This window comes from Anarhichas minor, unplaced genomic scaffold (assembly GCF_050575085.1).
Source record: "Anarhichas minor isolate MPS153535 unplaced genomic scaffold, ASM5057508v1 ptg000014l, whole genome shotgun sequence".
Classification (NCBI taxonomy): Eukaryota; Metazoa; Chordata; class Actinopteri; order Perciformes; family Anarhichadidae; genus Anarhichas; species Anarhichas minor.
In genome coordinates this window covers 4863343-4882994 of record NW_027466460.1, presented here as the reverse complement: position 1 = coordinate 4882994, position 19652 = coordinate 4863343, and the positions used below count along the sequence as shown (strand labels likewise).

Sequence of the window (19652 nt, the reverse complement as noted above, 5' to 3'; positions counted from 1 at the left end):
CTTTTGTCAGGTGGACAGAAACATAACTTTGTTCTTTGTAGGCTGGATGTGCAAATAGGCAACCGTAAAAACTTGACCCTTTTATTGTAATCAGAAAATTACAATATATGAGCTTGTACCCTATGATATAAATTGTAGCTTCACCCCCAGGTCTGAGCCTAAGAGCATGTCCACACTACTCTGTTTCCATTTGAAAACACATATGTTTTGCTACGTTTACACTGAGCGTCCACACTCCGCCGGTGTTTTCAAGGCCCGAAAACGGAGGATGTGTCTGGCGATGCTGACCTTGTTGTCTTTACTAGCAGCTGTTGTTCAGTAAAAGTCTGCATTATTACGGAGGAAGAGGCTGTTAATGGAGCGATCAGTGACCAGCGTGACCAGCGGCGTTATCAGCCCTACGGAGCGGACGTCATGGTTAGCAGTAAATGCTATTCAGTAGGACAGATAGTTAAGCCACCAGCAGAGCAACACCGAGGAAACAACACCGATGAAACGAGTGAGACGTGTGTTGACCACATTTATGGACCCATAATCTAGTAAACTGTTACGTGTAAGTGTTGATTTTAAAGTAAATTTAATATGTGTGAGAGAGAGAGATATAGAGCAAGACCTGCAGCGCTGTAACTAAGTCTGAAAAATAAAACTTTCCACGAACTGTCTCTTTGAGTTTATAGAGGAAGATTTTAGAGAAGATCTTAAGTATCAAACACAACTTTATTACTGTATTTTTTTTAACTAAGCAACCAATCTACTTCCTGTTCACATCGACACCCACACGCATGCCCAGTGTACGTGAAGAGTCACCTGATATTTGTTTGCAGGCGTGTTAGTATGGATTAATTCGAAAACGATGCTGAAACACCGTGTGGACGGAGGAGTATGGATGTAGCCTAAGTATACCCACTGCATCATTTGGAAAAATGCAAAAGGAAAACTGGTCAAGGGGCTTTGAAATTAAACCACACCTACTGTCGTATGACCAAAGCCTGGATGAAGGGCCAACAAATATGACAGCCAGAGTTGTTGTCGGCTAGCTACCACAGCTTGGAAAATTACGATTTGGCATGGGGCTCTGAATTTGATGGATTTACTGTTTATCAGACCACAAATGAGACGACAATTACACCCCATGGTCCCTCGAGCTCATCCCCCACCTACTTTGTCGGGAGGAGAGCGGGCGGCAGCTTCGGCAACAGTCTGTCGCGGCTGTAGCAACTCGATTTCAGCCAGCGCAAACCCTGGTGCCTCCGTCTCCGGAACGGCCGTCTGCTCCCCTACCGGCTGTAGTGTCCTAGCGGCGAGGAGGAGGGGGGTTTGGCCCTTTAGGATTAGGACTGATTTCAAACAGTAGATGGCGTTTTGAGCCATTTTCAACCATAAAATGTTGATTTCTATAAATTTGGTATGAAATGTCGACTTCTATAACACAAGCATTGATGTGTTTCATTGTGACTGATTAGACCTCTGCTCAGGTTGTTGTTCGGTGGGGCTATGTTTGTACTGGGAATTACATCACCTCAATGTACCAATAAGAATGACAAGTGTTTTGTCTGTGAAATTTCAGACACTTATAAACCATCATTTTATGTCATCATTGCCCGGGCGTAGACTTGCACAACTGTAATTTTCGCATTTATAAATTGCATGGTTAGATTGTTCGAAGAAAGACATGTACATTTACAGACAGTTTTTGAGAAAAAGGGAGGGACAGGAACAAAGCCAGGGGCATGTCTCTCAAGCTTAGTCTGCACATAATTAGGCTTAATAAGTGAACACACCTGCGTAGGTTGACTTTGGGGGTGTGTGTTTAATTAGCATGCACTTTGACCATATAATTGCAGCACATTCACTCACTTGCAGGTTCATTAAGGATAAAATGTTCTGGTTTCGATGAAAAGGTTTTAGGTAGGTGTCACATTATAGAATCCATTTTTTGGTATATTTAAAACTCCCCCCCCAATTAGTACACTGTACACTGCACTATAGAGCAGAGACTATCTATTGTTTTTAATTAATGTGACAGTGTTACTCTCAAATCAAGGAGGGAGGAATTTGGCAACGAAAGGCGTTTCTGACCGTTGTATGAAATCGTTCACAATTACAGTACACAAAGACACGGCTCCTGGCTGTCTCACAGACACGTACATCAGAAACACACACACATATGGACATTGACAGATATGCACACGCCCACACAGTAATTTAGGGTAATTGCAAATAACAAGCCTTCTGCTCTGACATCCAACCTCTATCAATTAAACATCAAATATTCTCCCAAACAGTTTTGCTGCCAAACACATTCTTCATTCCTTTCATCCCAAAAGCTGAAACTCAACCCAGTTAACATGCCAGTGGAGAGCGAGCAAGCGAGAGGGAGAGAGCGAGACAGGGGAATCAAAGCATGTTAATCAAGCCCTAGAGTGCAGTATGCTGTCTGTCTGTGTGTGTGTGTGTGTGTGTGTGTGTGTGTGTGTGTGTGTGTGTGTGTGTGAGTGTGTGTTTAAGAGAGACAGTATACAAGGAAGCAAAAGAGAGCCGGAGTAGATGTGCATGTAATAATTTTTATTCTTGAACCCCCACCTCGTGATTTCCCCCTTTCTCCAGCCAAGGTTTCTCCCTCTCCATGTCAGTGTCTATAATGCACTCTGACAACACACAAATCACTGGAGAGGTTTCCCAGCAACAGGAGGGAGGGTTTAGGGTTTTGGACCCTGATGGAGCCAAAAACGTCTTCCAGGAGCGGAAATTGATTCAGTGGAAGTCTTAAAAAAAATCCTTCGGATCCAGTCAATAATCACCACCAGATAAAAAGAGGAAGACAGGGTGTGGGGGTTGGGGGGGAGCATTGATTATCCTTGTTTTCTGCTGGCCAGTACACACAGCCAGTAAAATCAAGAGCTGGTAAACAGCCAACAAAACAGCACGACAGTCTGATTAAAGACAGTGGTGCTTTAGGCTTGTGGTCAGAAATCAAAGTGTCCCCTCTCATCTATCCCTACTCTTCCCTCTCCCAGTAGGAACCATGTTTTCCTCCCCCAACCACTCCCTCCAACACTCATTCATTTCTCTCTAACGCCCCCCTGTGGCCGCTAATGGCCATGGCAGCTCTTATAGCTGTAAAATAATGCTCAATCGGTAAATGTGAACCATAACAAACTACAACTATTAATGTCCTCCATGAGGTACCGCTTTACAATAAGGCATACTTACAGGGTTTATTGATTGAAGTAATAACTTGCTGTTAGTTAGTATTCATCATTTGCAAACTTGTAATAATCAATTTATGGTGTAACATATGGTGTTGGCACATCATGAACACAATGGTTAATAAACAATCATAACAAACAATTATGTGCCTCATAAACTGGCAACCTTTTAGTTCATTCGCGCCTAACTGTCAACTGGTAGGGCTCCACCAAATTTAAATATGACCTGATCTTACATCGTGTAAAAATAGTGTTCTGTATATCTAAAGTTATTCAAGCTATTCAATATGAACAGGATTTCATATCAAGAACTGTTAGAAGCCTACATTCAAACCGTCCTGATACTAAACTACATGTAAATACAGTAGGCTATAATTCAGATATGCTTCAGTTAATTTGACATGCAACATTGCTATACGCTTTCAACTGCAGCAAACATAATGTGTGAGCCTGTAGTTACTTACAAGTTGAACTACATACATGAATTAGGCAGACATGTTTGCACACTAGGCCTGAGGATAAAATACCAATCACCCGTAGAGCTGTAGGCGAAACTAAAGAGTGAAAACGCACGAACGCACGCATGCATGCATATGCACGCACGCACGCATAGTTTACAGAACAAATACACCAGTTCAATTAGCAGCAGCTAATGTACCTTTACTCTGCCGCTATTTCTTGGGCCACGAAGCTCCAGCTGCAGCTCCAGTCAGGTGAAACCCCCCAAAGTGTCACAGTGTTTGTATGAACTTTATAATATTGTCAATGAACAAACCAACCCCCGGTTTAGACATATTGGAAATGGCCTTAGGCCTACCCACTATCCAGTAATGGGACCCGTCACCTTAAACTCTCGCGAGACAGGAGGGGCGCCTCAACAGGTGTCGCGCGAGTTTCGAGCACGGGCCGACGTGCAGACTCATTAAAAAAAAAAAAAAAACCTTAAATGATGCCAGTGTAAAATATAAGAACATTGGACCTTGTTAAGCCAAAGAAGCATTTAAATGACCCGTATGTTTAATAACTGGAATTCATAATTATCAATCTGGGTTTTGGAAACACGTTTTTCATCAATAAATAAGATTATTGATTATTAATTATTATTTTAGGCCTATGTTTTGGAAGCATTTTTTCCCCTAGGATGGCAAAGTCATAAGCCTCCTTACACTGCCTCTGATTGGCTAGTACTCGTTGCCTTCATTGTTTGGGTTGACTAGGTTTAGGCATAATGAGTTCAGGGTTAGGTTCAGAATATCAGGGTGAGGCAATCAGAGGCAAAAAACCATCCGAAAAAAAACATTGGTGTTGAGAAGACACAAATACCTACATCCGTGGATTAGGCCCGCAATGACAGGCGTCACATCGTGCACAAACAAATGAACATGGCACAAGTTTTCTCATGTCTTGTTAAAAATCTTGTTTTGTATCTTAACTCCTCAACACTGTTGGAATATAGTCTACATAATTCATACAAAGTTGTGTATTTCTAAAGGCCTGCTTAATATGCCTCTTTAAGTTTACAACAAGCAAAAACATGTACGTTGTTTTTCAAATTCACATATATGCATTTATGTGTATTTTCCTTGTTCTCCCCTGTACTAATATTGATAATGAATTAATCAACTCTTTTGGTGATGCACCTGGCATTACAGAAATCCTCCCTTTGTCCATGGAGTGTCCTGAAAGCTTTATCCTTTTGGATTTGTCAAACTGAACCTTTCCAACTTCCACTGCTTTAGACTTCATGCTCTAGTTTGTGAAAGCAAACATTGTAAAACATCTTCATCTGGTTTAAGAGAACGTACGTTTTTGTGAAAAAATATTTTAAAAGTATGTCATGAGATGTGAATACGTAAAATCAACTTTAAGTAAATTTAACTTGAAAAAAAAGTTAAATTAACTTCCAGTGACTTTGATCAATTACGATAATGTATATGAGGCAAGCGACTCAATTTAATACTCATTGTAGATAGTATTGTTTTCATTATTAACTCAAAAGACTTCAATAAATTCCTAAAAAATATTTATTGTGTACAATGAGGCATATTAGAAACAAACAAACAAAAAATAAACAAAACGAACCGTTACATAATCTGCCAACAAAACGTCCACAGAAATTCAGACGGATGTCATTAACAGTTTTTGAAAAGATGACGGCTGACTCCAAGCTGACTTTGGGCAGCACCATGAAGAACAAAACGAGGACAAAGAATAACTGCAGTAACATCTCTGTCATGAATCCGACACACGCAATACAGACCTCTAGACTCTCAACTGACCATAATCAAAAGCCCTGTAGTTGAGTTAAACTCTGTGATGGTGCAAACTATTGTGCAAGAACAGATATGGCGACTGATTTGTTAACCAGTGTGTTACAATACAACTTATTTTCCTCCTCATAAGAATGAATCCTGTCTCATACTAAATACAAAACATAAAAGCATTCTGATCAAGCACAAGAGATGACAAATCCAGAGCTTTAAAAGAAAATCCCTCATAGTGGGAAATGATCTACAACAAAGTGTAGATGTACAGACAAGTCATTACAGTATAAATGCTTGTGTTTCTAGGGGACACCTCACAACAGTGTTTGCTTTAAACAAATGCCTCAAAAAGGGGGGCAACACAGAGAAGAACATGTTTTCATGATCAGGTTACAGTCAATAACGCTACAGATTCATACACTTTAAAAGCACAATATACAGTACTTTCTAAGAGTCCTATCACCAGTTACTTATCAGTATCATAGATACATACTCATGTTTACAAAAATATGAATTGTAAAGCTGAATTTATTCTCAAGATCATGTTATGAAAAAAGCCCCTTTAGCAGTTCCTATTATTTTAATATTTGATGCGTTTCCTCTCTGCTCTATCCTCTGCTTTACCACAGGTCAGGCTCCACCCAGACAATCTTCTTCTGCTCCTCCCAGATGACGGTGCGCAGGTTGGTCAGCAGGGAGGTCTGGTCACACCAGGAGTCCTGAGCCACGCTGTGATACAGACAGGGCAGCTTGTCCAGCAGCGGCTCCTCGCTCCTCGAGCACGCCAACAGCTGCTCCTCCGACTGGCTGTGGCGCTGCAGCTTTGACCTGGGAATGTAGGAGGAATGAACGAAATACATAAAGATGAGATAAAGATAATTTCTTATCTATTTTTACAATGTGACAATATATTTCTTTCAAGCTACAATTGAGTTAAGCTATTCCGTTCTCTAAAACGTCAACATTGAACATCAGGTTATGACGTCAGTCCCTGAGAATCAGAGGGAACAGGTTTCGCTGGGCACATAGTTTGAGTTATCAACTACGGGAATTGAAGAGGTAGACATACCAGTTATTCCAGAGACAGAACACATTGTAGCCACAGGAGGACACACAACTATTTGTAACTATTTGTTTTGGCTGGTCACAAGACGTTTAAGCCTGTTTGTTCAGGAAGTTAAATATCATCAAGGAAACGTAGGATGGAAGTAAATGACAATGTCACTACTGGAAGACCCTTATGATATCTAACAGTGCATTCCAAGGCTATGGCAGATGTAAGTGAGGTCATCAGGTTTCACCCAAGTCAACATTTACGTGCTTATTGTGATCATCTGAATGTGATAAAAGAGTCATGAGCAACAAGGTGAGCCCTGTCAGCATTTGTAAAAAGAAGAAGAAGAAGAAGGACGGTTTACCTCAGTTTCCGTGCACTACGTGCAGACTGGCCAATGAAGATGATGATAGGGAAGATCTTGGCCCGGTGCAGCCGACGCACACAGTCCAGCCCCAACGGCAGCACACAGTGAATCCCCTGTAGGGTGAGGAGATGAATACATGCAATATGAATTTACTAAATAAACAACATGCTGTACTGCAGAAGAGGGTCATGCCTTATGAGCTTGTTGCTGCAGATTTATGAAAGTCATGGATTACAGTCTGGACTAAATTGGTGAAACAAACAAGTATTCAACACTTACATCCCTTGAGCCCCACCACTAGTGTGGCAAAAACATTTTTTTTTTGTTGCTTAAAATGACTTGAAACTAAACTCCCCGTCAACCCCATTCTTCACTTTTTGAGGTACCAACGTCGAATGAAACTATCCAAATATAAGATCACTTCTGTGTTTTGAATGTTCTGACCTTCTTCATGACTTTCTGGACACTCTGCAGAGTGTAGCAGCAGCTTCTTCCCTGCTCACACTCCTCCAGGATCTCAGACCTCTGCAGCTGGGCTGCATGCTCGCTGGAGCTCAGCACCTCTATAAAGCAGATATGTGGGGAGGGAGGGAGAGGGGGAATCAAAAAGGTAAGGCATGAAGTGATGATATATGTCATATGATAAGATCATGAAAGAAATATTTATATTTTCATCACTATAGATCAAACTTTACATGAAGACATGGCATCTTTAGTAGTGAGATTATCTTTAGTTGTGCACTATCTGAAACCTTTATCATTTTCTGCAGCATGTCGTGTCTTTTTGTTCTTTAAATACACTAGTCCTTGCAATGATTAAAAACTTCCCACAAAGATCATTACATTTTCATTTCACCTTATCATTGCAGGGAATACTGGCAAACATGTACTGTCTTTATAGCCTATGTCATTCTTATCACTATTTATTCACAAAGTTTATTTCCTTCCTGGTTTGCAGCAACAGACAAACATGTGATCTGTCAAGTCAAACAGACCTATCTGTCAGCACAGGAAAAGTGCTTCCCTCCTCTGTATCTAAAATCTTCAATGACAAATGCTCCAGCGGAAACAGATTATGAAATATAAATGCAATGCGTACAACAACACTATATTTCTCACCAGGCTCACAGAGCTGGAAGCCCTGCCAGTCTGCCATCTTCTTGTTCAGGATGTGTCCCAGGATGGTGGGCAGCAGCAGGACAGGCCTGCAGACGGGTGGGAAGTGTGGTGTGACCGGGCTGTAGGGCATGAGGGTTAAACAACTTCTGGGTGCAGATGTATCCCCTATATACGAAAGAATTTAAAGAAAAAGGTTAAATGTTTTCATTAAAAAACATCCAGAAATGTTCAGCAAACCGCAGATTCAAGAAGCAATAAAGCAATATATTGTACTTCTGTGTCTTTGCTGCTGCTGAAGGCTACTGTACCTGATTCTGCGCTCTTGGTATTTTCCTCCTCCACACTGACCCACAGTGGGTTCCTACCCTGGCGCCCTGTGCCGACAATCCTCACTGCCTTCTGCTTCTTCCGGGCCACCAAACGCCCAGCCTGGTGAGTGAGAGGAATATTCCCAAAAGTAAGTACACTGTGAAAATTTGGATAGGAACGCTGGGTGACAGTATTTGAGATAATTCTTACCTTTTGAGACTTCTTTGTTTGAAAGCTCATGTCTTCAATTGCTCTAATCAGAAGTCGCTGTGCCCTGTGCCATCAGAAAATCATTAAAATGAACATTGAAAGCACTGTGAGCGGTAAGTATTCTGGGGATTCTGACTCTCTACCTCCTGTATGTTGGCTGACAAAAAACTGATCTGATACCGCACCCCTCATTTCTGTATTCCATATCAGCGTACCAACCTGTAATAGTTGGGTACGCTTCCACTCTGGAGGTCCAGCAGCTGACAGGGGTGAACTTGGCTGGCGTGCCATGAGTCCTCAGCGCCAGCAGGGTGCGTGTTGGTTACATGAAGAATGTCGTTGCAGGACACAGACAGGGTCCAGTTAGGGCCAGCAGGGAGAGACAAGTTGACACGTATGTAGAAGGAGTCTCCGGATGATGTCGCACTGCTCTGCAGCTGCTGCAGCAGCGCCTCATAGTCTAAACAGGAAGAAGAATATTGTATACATTATTTACTTATTATGTAATCTATAAAGTCTTCAATTGTACACTGTGACTTTGCGTGTAGTGATATTAGCTCCACTGTCCAATTCAGGTTTAATAATTGAACATGCTGTAACTACCAGCCAAAGAGTTAAAGGAAGATTTGACCATCTTATGTTCATGTATTAGTTTCCTCATGTGGCAGCTGGCCATCCCTTTAATCTCAAGAGAAGCAATCTACTTCCTGAAGGCCTCATAACAGCTGAAGCCATAAACTTTTATTTCCAGCTGATCCCAAGATACAGTCACTGTGATTTGTTATAAAACAGTCCTACCTTATCACTGTGCTCTCGCATGTGTGTGTGTGCGTTTACATATGTTTGTGTGTGTGTGCAAAAACCTTTTTTATTGAAAATGAAAAGTGAAGAAATGCATTCTTTTGTTGCTATTTTTCTTTACCATTATTATGTAATTTCATGATCCTGGAATCACAGCATGAACACTAATTATCGCAATGCAAAATGATAATTTTGCTCATTGAGGATAACATGAATTTATCTGAAGAAAGTCCTGGGTCATGTGAAGTCATGGGAAATGTAGTCTGATATGAATTATTTTATGATAAAAAGGTACTATTTGGGATGGATATTTATGACGGAGTCGGATGCAACATCTTCAGTAAAATGTCTAGAAATCATTCATGATGATACATACAATTGTGTTTACAAGGGGCTAACAGGGTTTTATGTACATGCTGTGGGACATACCATCTTGCCTAGGCCGGAGGGAGAGGTGACAGAGGCCTGTGACCTGGCCAAGAGCCCACATAGCTTCCTCTAAAGTGGAATCTTCCAGCACCATTCTCAGAGCCTTCTGGTTCTGCTCGTACTTCACCTGCAGACCAACAATATTATGAGAAACGCCTTCACAGTAGGCAGAATGATTAGAATTAGTTTTCAGAAACACACTTCAACCCACCTCCACTATCTGTGCCCCGGGGCTGATGCCGACAGTATGGGCAGCTGTGCCTTCTGTCACCTGGTGCACAAACACTCCGGTCTTATTGCCTCCCACCACTGCCAGCTGTCCGAGCAGTGCTTCCCCCTGGAGGGAAATGCTGAGGACACGACCGTTGACACGAATTGCTTTCTGACGACAACGCATCAGGAATGGAGGGACTGAGGTTCTTGACAGGCTGGCGAGAGAGAAATGAAGAGATGAGAAAAGGATAGAACGCTTGATCAAACATTTTGATTCAAAGGATTCAAGGTCTGATTCACAAAAGATATTCCCCTCATGATATTACAATGAAAACAATGTTTTGCAGATGAGTGGAATTTGCCATTTTATTTGCATCTGTTTGTGATTATACATGTGGCAATATACAATGACAATGCGTCGGTTGTAAGGGGTGAGAGTCATCTAACTTTTCTCTATTCATACATTATTTGATTGATACATTACAGAGTTTTTTGAGATCCCACCGCAGCAGAAATGAGAAGCGTGTCTTTAATAAGTGTTGCACTTTGAGCAATTATGCACAGCAGCGTAACTTTATTATCTAAATCATATATTTTCAAAACTCACATGTATGGGAGCTTTATTCACTTCTTTTTTAATGAGATGTCATTGCATCTTGTCAGTGACTGCATCCCACGATAGATGATTAAATCTAAGTTTGTAAACAGGGATGTTGTGTTTAATAAACCAGTGCTGATTAATGATTTATTCATCTCCTATATCTTTATTACCCTCTGTTAAATCTTCTACCTCAATGGTATGCAAGGGCTTCAATTTACAGAATATGAATTATATTCAGGCAGACTGCCGTCCGTTCTACACGAAAATGCCATAATGTCATATGTCATAGGTCATATTTATAGCTGTGTTGTGGATTGTCTCACCCATCCATGCTGGAGTCATTAGAAGGGGAAAGCCTGGGCTTGTGCTTGTCTTCACTCTCCACTAAACAAAAGAGAGGCAGTTTAAAGATTTGGCATCAGGGCTGTGTGTGTGTGAGTTAATGTATCACCTTACAGCCCTGGCAAAGGTTCAACATTGAACAATAGCAAGTGAAAGTCCAGCCAAACTGCAGCAAACCACCAACCCGTCCACCCAAAAAGGCTTTGTATCTTTTCTATACACACCACTGGGGATAAACACAAAGTCGTCCAATAGAGATTCAGTCTCCACTGCTTCCAAGCTGCAAGAGAAAAAAAAAAGACAAAAGATACATGAACACCACTATCAGATTTCTCTCAGTCTGTTACTGTCTTTCACATACAAACATGTACACTGACAATGTTGAGTTATGTACTGCATACTGAGCTTATTTTAATGCTAATGTGAGATACTCATCTGCCATGCTTCGACCCAGAGACCGTGTTGATTGGTTGGCAGGAATAATTAGGAATAATTATAAAGGAAAAGCTACATTTTCTGGCAGCACTTTGAACACGGAAATACTTACGGAAATAAGTTCTTGAGCAGAAATACAATAATTGAGGAATGTGAGTCTGTACAAAAAACGATGAAGTCTATTCAGAGTGTGTTCTTACTGTGCACCCAACACCCTCTGCCTGCAGCTTTTGTTTTTTCTTTCTTGGTATCATACCATCCTAGTTAAGCCCCTCATATTCCTGTTAATTAATAATCCACCCGAAGCTGGATGCCTTGACGTTAACAGAAAGGAATGCAGCGCTCAATAACACCTTAAAGTTATCCTTCCTGCCAACAGCCTCGACGGTTGGAACTAATGATGTAAAAAGCATGAACAGTAACATATGCTGTGGATGAACCTGGAAACACACACCTGCTGTCTGCATACAGAGCTTCCTCCCTTCGGCGGAGAGACTCTCGACTGGGGGGCTCCGCGTTTCGGGATCGGACACTACTTGCATCTTCACACTGTACACATACACAAAGATTGATACACATGGGATATGTACACACAAATATGAATTATTAATATATAAAAATGTGTAATAATCAAGATTATTTTGAAATCAAGAAAAATGAGTCAAAAATGTCAATACAGGCGGCAGCAATATATATATATAAAAATATTTTTTCAATGCCTTACTTTGAGAAATACAAACTCTTTTTTTCATTTTGAAAAATATGTCCAAATTGTTAATATATTACCAATTAATATTGCTTGAAAGGATTAGGCAGGCTTTATTCCATATTCTTCTTATTCTCAACAAATCTAAAACAGCTGGGCAAAACAGCGACTGTTAATCAAACAGGCGTAAATAGTGTACTTGTTGGGGAACTATTGTTATTCATCATAAATTACAGTTCACATGATCATCATAATGGAGGACCATGTCACACAGTGCAACCGTGTGGAAACAATGGAGCTCTATGGCACAGAGGACTAAGATATATCAGACTTAGGCTGTTAACAATTAGAAAAGTATGCACTATTGCCACCCTTATTCTTTAACAAATGCACCTGTACAAGAACTTCAACTAAATAGTAAATTAAACAAAAGCAAAATACTTGACACTCGATCATTGATCAAAAAGAATTGTTCAATACCCAGTCCTAATAAAATAATTGTGGATGATCTCAATTACACACACACACACACACACACACACACACACACACACACACACACACACACACACACACACACACCTCTGAATTGAAGTCACATGGATTAATTGCGTCCATGCGGCAAAGTCTTCGTCTATTGGGGATTCTGGGTGGGGATATTGAGGATTCTTCAAAGCTGGATCTCGGGCTCTCCCAGTCCTCCTCCGTCTCCTTTGACAAAAACACAAAATAACATTATTATTTCTGTACGTGTTGTGTTCATGTGTATGCGGATATGTCTTGTCTGACTCACCACATCACAACTCCGCCGTTGTTGTTCTCTGGGGCTGCGTTGGGCCTGCACGCTGAAGACTTGCTCTTGGAGCTCAACCAGCTGACACCTCAGGGTGTCCTTCTCAGCCAAGATGCGGGCGATCATGGTCTGGGCCTCGTCTCTGGACAGGTACGCCTAGAAGCATGGGAATCGTTCATAATTACTTTACAAACCTTTTTTTACACAAAGAGAACTGTGCACAGGCACGCCTTGTAAACACAAGGTGTGTTTAAGCCTCACGCGCCACCTGTAACTCAAAACGTGGATATGCACATGTTTCATGAAGAATAATTAATGTGTGTGCCAGCTTCGCTGCCACAGAGGCGTGTGATATGCAGGATGTTGTCAACGTGGCGTCTGTGGCTGGTCTGTTTCTATCTTTTCATACATTCTTGTGAAGACAAAAACTCAGGAACAATAGAAACCATGAAGCAGCAACCATGTCTCACTGTCTTGTGTTGTTGGTTACTGACAAGGGATCAAGTGTGAGCTAAAATACTCAGGGGCAAGACAAAAAGTACTTGACTGCAGGGCACAAAGGAGGTCTGCATACTGGTACGCTCAAAATAAAAAGTTTGTGTGTAAGAGAAAAACAGGCATTTCTTGTATAGAGGCAGTAATCAACTCGGATCACCTGCTGGCCAGCAAACAGCAGGCAATCACAGTAATCCAGAAAATAGAAATCCAGAAAATAATATCTAAAATACAATGTTAAAGGAGCAGTGTATATCTAGTGGTAAGGTTGCAGATTGCAACCAACCGAACCCTCCTCCGCTCAACCCTCCCTTCCCAAGCGTATCAAAGAACTACGGTGGCCTTGAGGTGATGTAAAAAAAATGTGAAATGCCATCACTCGAGCCAGTGTTGTTTTGTCTGTTCTGGGCTGATGTAGAAACATGGTGGTGCAACATGGCAGACACTGTGAAGAGGACAAGCTCCATATTTAGATATAACCAACTCATTCTAAGGTAAGGACAACACAAAGACTCAGGTGATTATACACTAATGAAATTATTATATTCCATTTCTGCTAATGGAGCCCCCTAATTCCTGCAAACGGATGCTTTAATGTAACAGAACCTGAAGGTAATCATTTGGTACGAAAAAAGTGGTCCAAAAATGTGTCTAGTTCTCAATAAATGTACAGATGGATGCAGACATGTTGTTGTTGGTTACTGCACAGCTCCAGTGGAGCAGCTGGCAGCTGTGTGACCACCTGACAGTTGTCAGGGTGTGGGTGGATTGTTATTTCATTCCTCTCAGAGGAAAAGCCTCAACAATGTTGAGAAGAGACAAGTACGAAACCTGCTTTAAGATGAATCATTGCTTCGTGGTATCATCGACAGGTGAAATGTAGCAAACCACTATGTTTATGTCAGTGTAAAAGTTGTTTACATTTACTTTAATACTGTGTGATGACAGGAAGAATACTAATTTGAGTAAAGGAGAGCTTAATCAATGTGCCATAAGAGATATAAATAACTACACACCTACACACAGGGAGTTACAGACAATAAGAGCCAAGAGAACTGGTTGAATTTTGACGCTCTCCACAACAACAATGCTGACACCTGACTGCTTGACATTTCAACAGAAAACACAAAAAGCATGATGTGATGGATGCTCAGTTACAAAACAAGCCATAAAAATAGAATCTAAAACAGAAAATGCTGCTTGGTAAACTGAATTAATGTTTTACGGAAGACAGAAAGGTTTGAGTGGCAAGACTGTTCCTTACTTGGTCTCTCTCTGCCTGCAGCTCTTTCATCTGGTTCTGGACCACAGTGCTCTTCTGCTGGTGCATGTTACAGTCCAGGGTCAGCTGCTGCACCTGGAGGCTCAGGCACTCCTTTTGATCCAAGAGCTGAATGCAAAATACACACATGTTAGACAAATGTGGCCTCAAATGATTTAGGGATATATAATAGAAGTACACGGAAACATCTGTGTTGTCTGAAATAGATAATGGGGCCTCGTAGTATTATCATTTATCAATTTCTCATTGCGTGTATAAATGTTTATTTCCTCTTTTTTATACAACGCACACTTAATAAGTATGAGACATACTCAGATTATTATTTAACTTGAGGTTCTCCTCTGTCTAAAGGCGTTTGTGCGTCATTTGTAGCAGTGGGATAAACAAAATGTCACTTTTCATATTCCAGTAGAAGTTTCCTGAATAAGCGTGACATTTCCTGATCCATGATGACACAGGAACCCCCCCCCCTCCCCCTCCCACACACACACACACACGCACACACACCACTTGTTTCTCTCTCAGCAGGTGTTCATTCTCCTTTCTGTAACACCTGAGCTGCTCTGCAAGCTCCACCTGGCTGTCTATGGCCTCAGCCAGGTCCTGGGCCAGGATGTCCTGACGAGCCTGGCAGAGACACAACAGCGACAGCAGATTAGATACAAACAGGAAGACACAACTGGCTATTGACTCTTTCACTATTTATGTGTGGTTATGTGTTGAAGCTGTTAGTATCAGCGAATACCAGAGAATGATTAAGGGAATATTCTCACTGGGTCCAGTTTTTCTGCCTTCACCAGCTGGCAGCGCAGACTTCTGACCTCCTCTTGCAGCTGCGGAGTCTCAGCAGGGGCACACCTGAGCGAGCGTCGCTTCTGGAACTCATTCTCCGTTTGTGCCTTCTGCAGCTCAGTCTGCAGCTGATACATCTGCCACCACACAAGAGCAAGAATGTCGATGGGGCTGCAACTATGATTATTTCTATACAACAATCCTCTTGTTTTTCTGAATTTATCAGTTGACAAATACAGTTTTGTCTATAAAATGTTCAAATAATTGTGACCAAAATCCAAGATAATGGACAAAAATGTTGTGTATTGTCTCACCAACAGTCCCACCATCCCCAAAGATATTTAAATAAAGACAATTATATATATAGCAACAAATGCACATTTGAGAAGTTGGATCTAACTTATCTCTGCTTGATAAATAACTTTTAGTTTAAATAATTTTGATCTAAATTTACATCAAGCTATGATGTTCACATTTCAGTTCTTTAGGCCTTGAGATCACAGCTTTGTGTTTCAGGAAAGAGACACTCATTCTATGTATTTCTGAGTTTTTGAGTGACAAGGGTCACTGACCTGCAGGTTGAGGTCATGGAGACGTATGTTCACAGCTGATTTCTCCTCGATGGCTGCTGTGTAGCGCATGTACAAGTCACACTTCTCATCCTTCAGCTTGGTGACGTCATGTTGCAAAGAACACAAGTGTCTACGCATGCGTTCATTTTCAGACTGAAGACATCTGGACTTCTCCCCCAGCTCCATTATCTGCCTAATCTCCAACTCCAGCGAGGCACAGCTTGCGCTCTTTCTGCTAGCTTCACAACGCGCCTCCTGGAGCTCTTTCTGCATCCCTGTCACTGCTCTGACCAGATACTCTGTCAGCTCTGAGTACTTTATCAGGCCTGCGAGGAGAGCAACGCAAATTAGACATGAAGCAAGTTACACAAACACACAATTATTCACTTAAAATACCTTATTAAAGCCACTGACCACTAAATCTTGAAGGCTCAGTGCTGGGTTTGCGTCCTGTGACTTGGGTGTACAAGGGGGGGTAGTGGATCATCAGGCTCTCCACCAAGGCCACAGCACCATTCCTCCCCTGGGTCCTCAGCAGATCCAGCATATGGCCTGTAAATGGAAGATGATAATGTAATGTTGTCATAAACTTCAACCCTAACCGTTGAATCATCCAAAATGCATATATATATATATATATATATATAGCAGGCCAATACACTCTCAAACTCTTTTAGGTAGCATAACATGTTTGTTTTCTGATAAATATTTGTTTTTAGGACTGCAGTGTGGCTGGAATTTCCTCCGTCTCTTAGCAATACACTCAACAGTCAGTGTAAATAAATCCGGTGCAGTAAAAGAGGAGGCAGACTACATCCTCCACAACACCATGGAAATCCAAAAAGCAACAAGTCAAGTCAGAAATCTCACTGGTTCTCATGCTGCGGTTGGTGAAGTTGTGGCAGGAGAGGATCTCATCCTCGTCCATCTCGGTGAGCACCCTGGCCTGCCTCAGGTACGGGATCAAGATGCCTGGCTGCACCCCCAAGGAGATCCGGTGGCGGTTGTCGTTTATCAGGTCCCACAATTCCTCCTCTCCCATCTCTCCAAGATCTGGACTCTCAAGAACACACTCCCCTGCCATCCTGAGTGTGTAACGCGGGTTTAAAAGAGAGATGGGTGAACGGCTAGACCAAACGGAGCAAGCACGCACCCTTTGCCGCAAAGAAAACTTGTCACTGACTCATCCCTGGAAGCACACAGAACAGAAGTCTGACTGGAAGCGCATAAGAGCCAGGCTTTCCACGCCCATTTGTTATGTCAAAACATGTGTGTGTGTTTATGTGTGGGTGTGTAGGAAAACCTGTAAGACAAGACCTCTGTGATGCGGTGCAACAAGGGACTGAGTCGATGAGTGTTGGAACAAACAGAGCTGAAAGATCTCACACACATTCACGTTTCAGACACAAATACTAAAAAAACATTAGTCAAGTGAGCCACACATATGTCTTTTCCATTCACACTCTTGGTGGCTTTCTCAGGTTTGTTTGCTTCCAACAAATAATTCAATATCTAATCACATCATAAACCTCTGCCGCATTTTATCAATGAGCAAAGCCAGATTTGTTTGTTGAATGGAGTCACATTCTATGGTCTAAATGAACAAAGCCGCTGGCCAACCCAGAAACATGAGATCACATGGGAGGCTGCCTTAATAATTGCTAATCACAGTAAAGTAAACACACATACCTCACTGCCGACAGGAACACTGAGCTATGAAGTGCAAAGTCCTCCGTTAAACAAGGAAATAAGGTTGGGGGGCGTAGCTGGCAGGGATGTCAGCGCAAGTTCAAAGGCTTTGTCATACTGTTAGCTAATTTACAGCTAACTGTTTACTGTACAGTAAAGGGTTTATGCAAACAAATGGAAGCTATTAAGGAAACATACTGTAAATTATATAACGTTACTGGCACACAGGATGTGTGTTGGAGGATGTAGGTAATTGCATAGATACAGGGAATATGGAAATTTAAAGAAATTGCTTAAAAGAATATGTTTTAACTATAGAAATGAAATAAAATAATACATTTTAGACTATAACATTTGTGTAGAGCTCAAAGGATACAAACACTGTCTCACAGTCACAGAGTCACAGAGCTATTCCTGTATTTCTAACTAAGGATGCGGTTTAAGATCAAAGGAAGTTATTAAAATTAAGATGCATGTTCCAGTAAACTGCAATAGTGTGACTCAGAAAATTATGAATGAATAATGCATGAGCTCATCGAAACTTGACAAATGACGGATTGTCAATTAATGAAATCTACAAACAGCATGACTCTACTGCTGTTCCAACAAATTATTTTCAACAACAGAGGATTAAGAGAATATGATCCTTTAGCCCCTGATACTGTTGCAGAAAGGGAGAAAAGAAAGAAATGCACAGAATAGTCCTATTAAAGTTAAAGTTAAAGTTAAAGTTTGCTTTATTGTCAATTCCACAATGTACTGAACATACAGGGGAGTTGAAAAGACGTTTCTCTCTAGTCCAGCATATAAACATATAAAGTGAATATTCCTCCCCGACAGGAAAAGAAGGTGGGAAAGTGAGGAGATAAATGAGGGTTTCATGAACTTTCTTGGAGGACAGGCATTGGTGGAGGGCCTCCTTGCCTTCGTTTGGCCATTATGATAAGTTCCCTCTACTGCAACTCTCAAAAACACCCACATACGCGCACATGCACGCACGCACGCACACACACACACACACAATCTAAAACTACTGGTCCTACCAGACCAAGGAAGGCTATAGCAGAAAAACCTCCAATTATATTGACCAAGAGCCTTTATGCTGCTCAAGTGTCATAATCATGTAGGTGACTGAGAGAGGACCTTCTGATTATGGTATTAATCCAATCATACAACTGATCTCTGTTCTCTGAAGAAGCAGCTAACATAACTAATATTATTAGTTGTAGTCTGAAGTAGTTGACTTAACAGGTCACAAGTCAAAAGACAACACAGACAAGTTGAAAGATGGGATTTGGGGTATTTGGGGTTGGGTATTGACACAGACAAATCATATTCTATTTCCACATTTTCACAGCATATTAAGATGATAAAAAACTAATATTTACTTTCTCTACAGACAAAAATAACTTAAAGGAATTGCCCGTATCTATGATCATCTTTGAAATTATTTATGGGAATTTCTTGAGTCATTTCGTGGGTTGCACATTTTTAGCTTTTCGCAAGTAATTTCATGCTGCTGCAATGGACACTTAGAGGAAGTGCTCCAGAACTCAGGTGACTCAATATCAAGAGCCAGAAGGGAAGTGGACTGGGTGAATGGGTGGGCAAAACGCATGACTTTCACCCAGAAGACAGTTGTTTGCTACAACCGTTGACCTATTCACATTGACTACTTCACTTACTTATAGGTAAATTAATTTCTGTAACAAACGTCCTAACCCAAACCATGATATTTTCTTAAACCTAACCAAGTAGTTTTGTTTAAACTCACAAAGAGCCGTGACCGTGCATCCGTATGTGACGAGTTGGGAATGAGAATAGCATTAAACGACGTGCGAAAAGCTTAAAATGTGTGACATGACATGCAAAATGTCCTTTCAAATGGCATCATGATGGCTGTTAACCTGGTAGTGCAACTGTTTTACTGCTGCATCACTGTGCTCGAAAGAAAAGTAAATTATAGAGAT

At 41.3% G+C, this 19652-nt stretch overlaps 1 protein-coding gene across 1 annotated transcript; it reads right to left on the bottom strand.

Annotated features, from left to right (window-relative positions):
• Positions 1–6093: 6093 nt before the first annotated feature.
• Positions 6094–17077, bottom strand: card14 (caspase recruitment domain family, member 14). The gene is made up of 20 exons (XM_076092060.1): positions 16864–17077; positions 16408–16545; positions 15994–16319; positions 15403–15558; positions 15137–15256; positions 14612–14737; positions 12856–13008; positions 12642–12770; positions 11808–11902; positions 11143–11198; positions 10900–10960; positions 9974–10190; positions 9763–9889; positions 8752–8992; positions 8533–8596; positions 8322–8442; positions 8014–8178; positions 7339–7457; positions 6892–7007; positions 6094–6301 (listed from the first exon to the last, which is right to left on the bottom strand). The coding sequence occupies exons 1-20, from the start codon at positions 17075–17077 to the stop codon at positions 6094–6096; spliced, it is 2952 nt and encodes a 983-aa protein (XP_075948175.1).
• Between the last annotated feature and the right edge of the window lie 2575 nt (positions 17078–19652).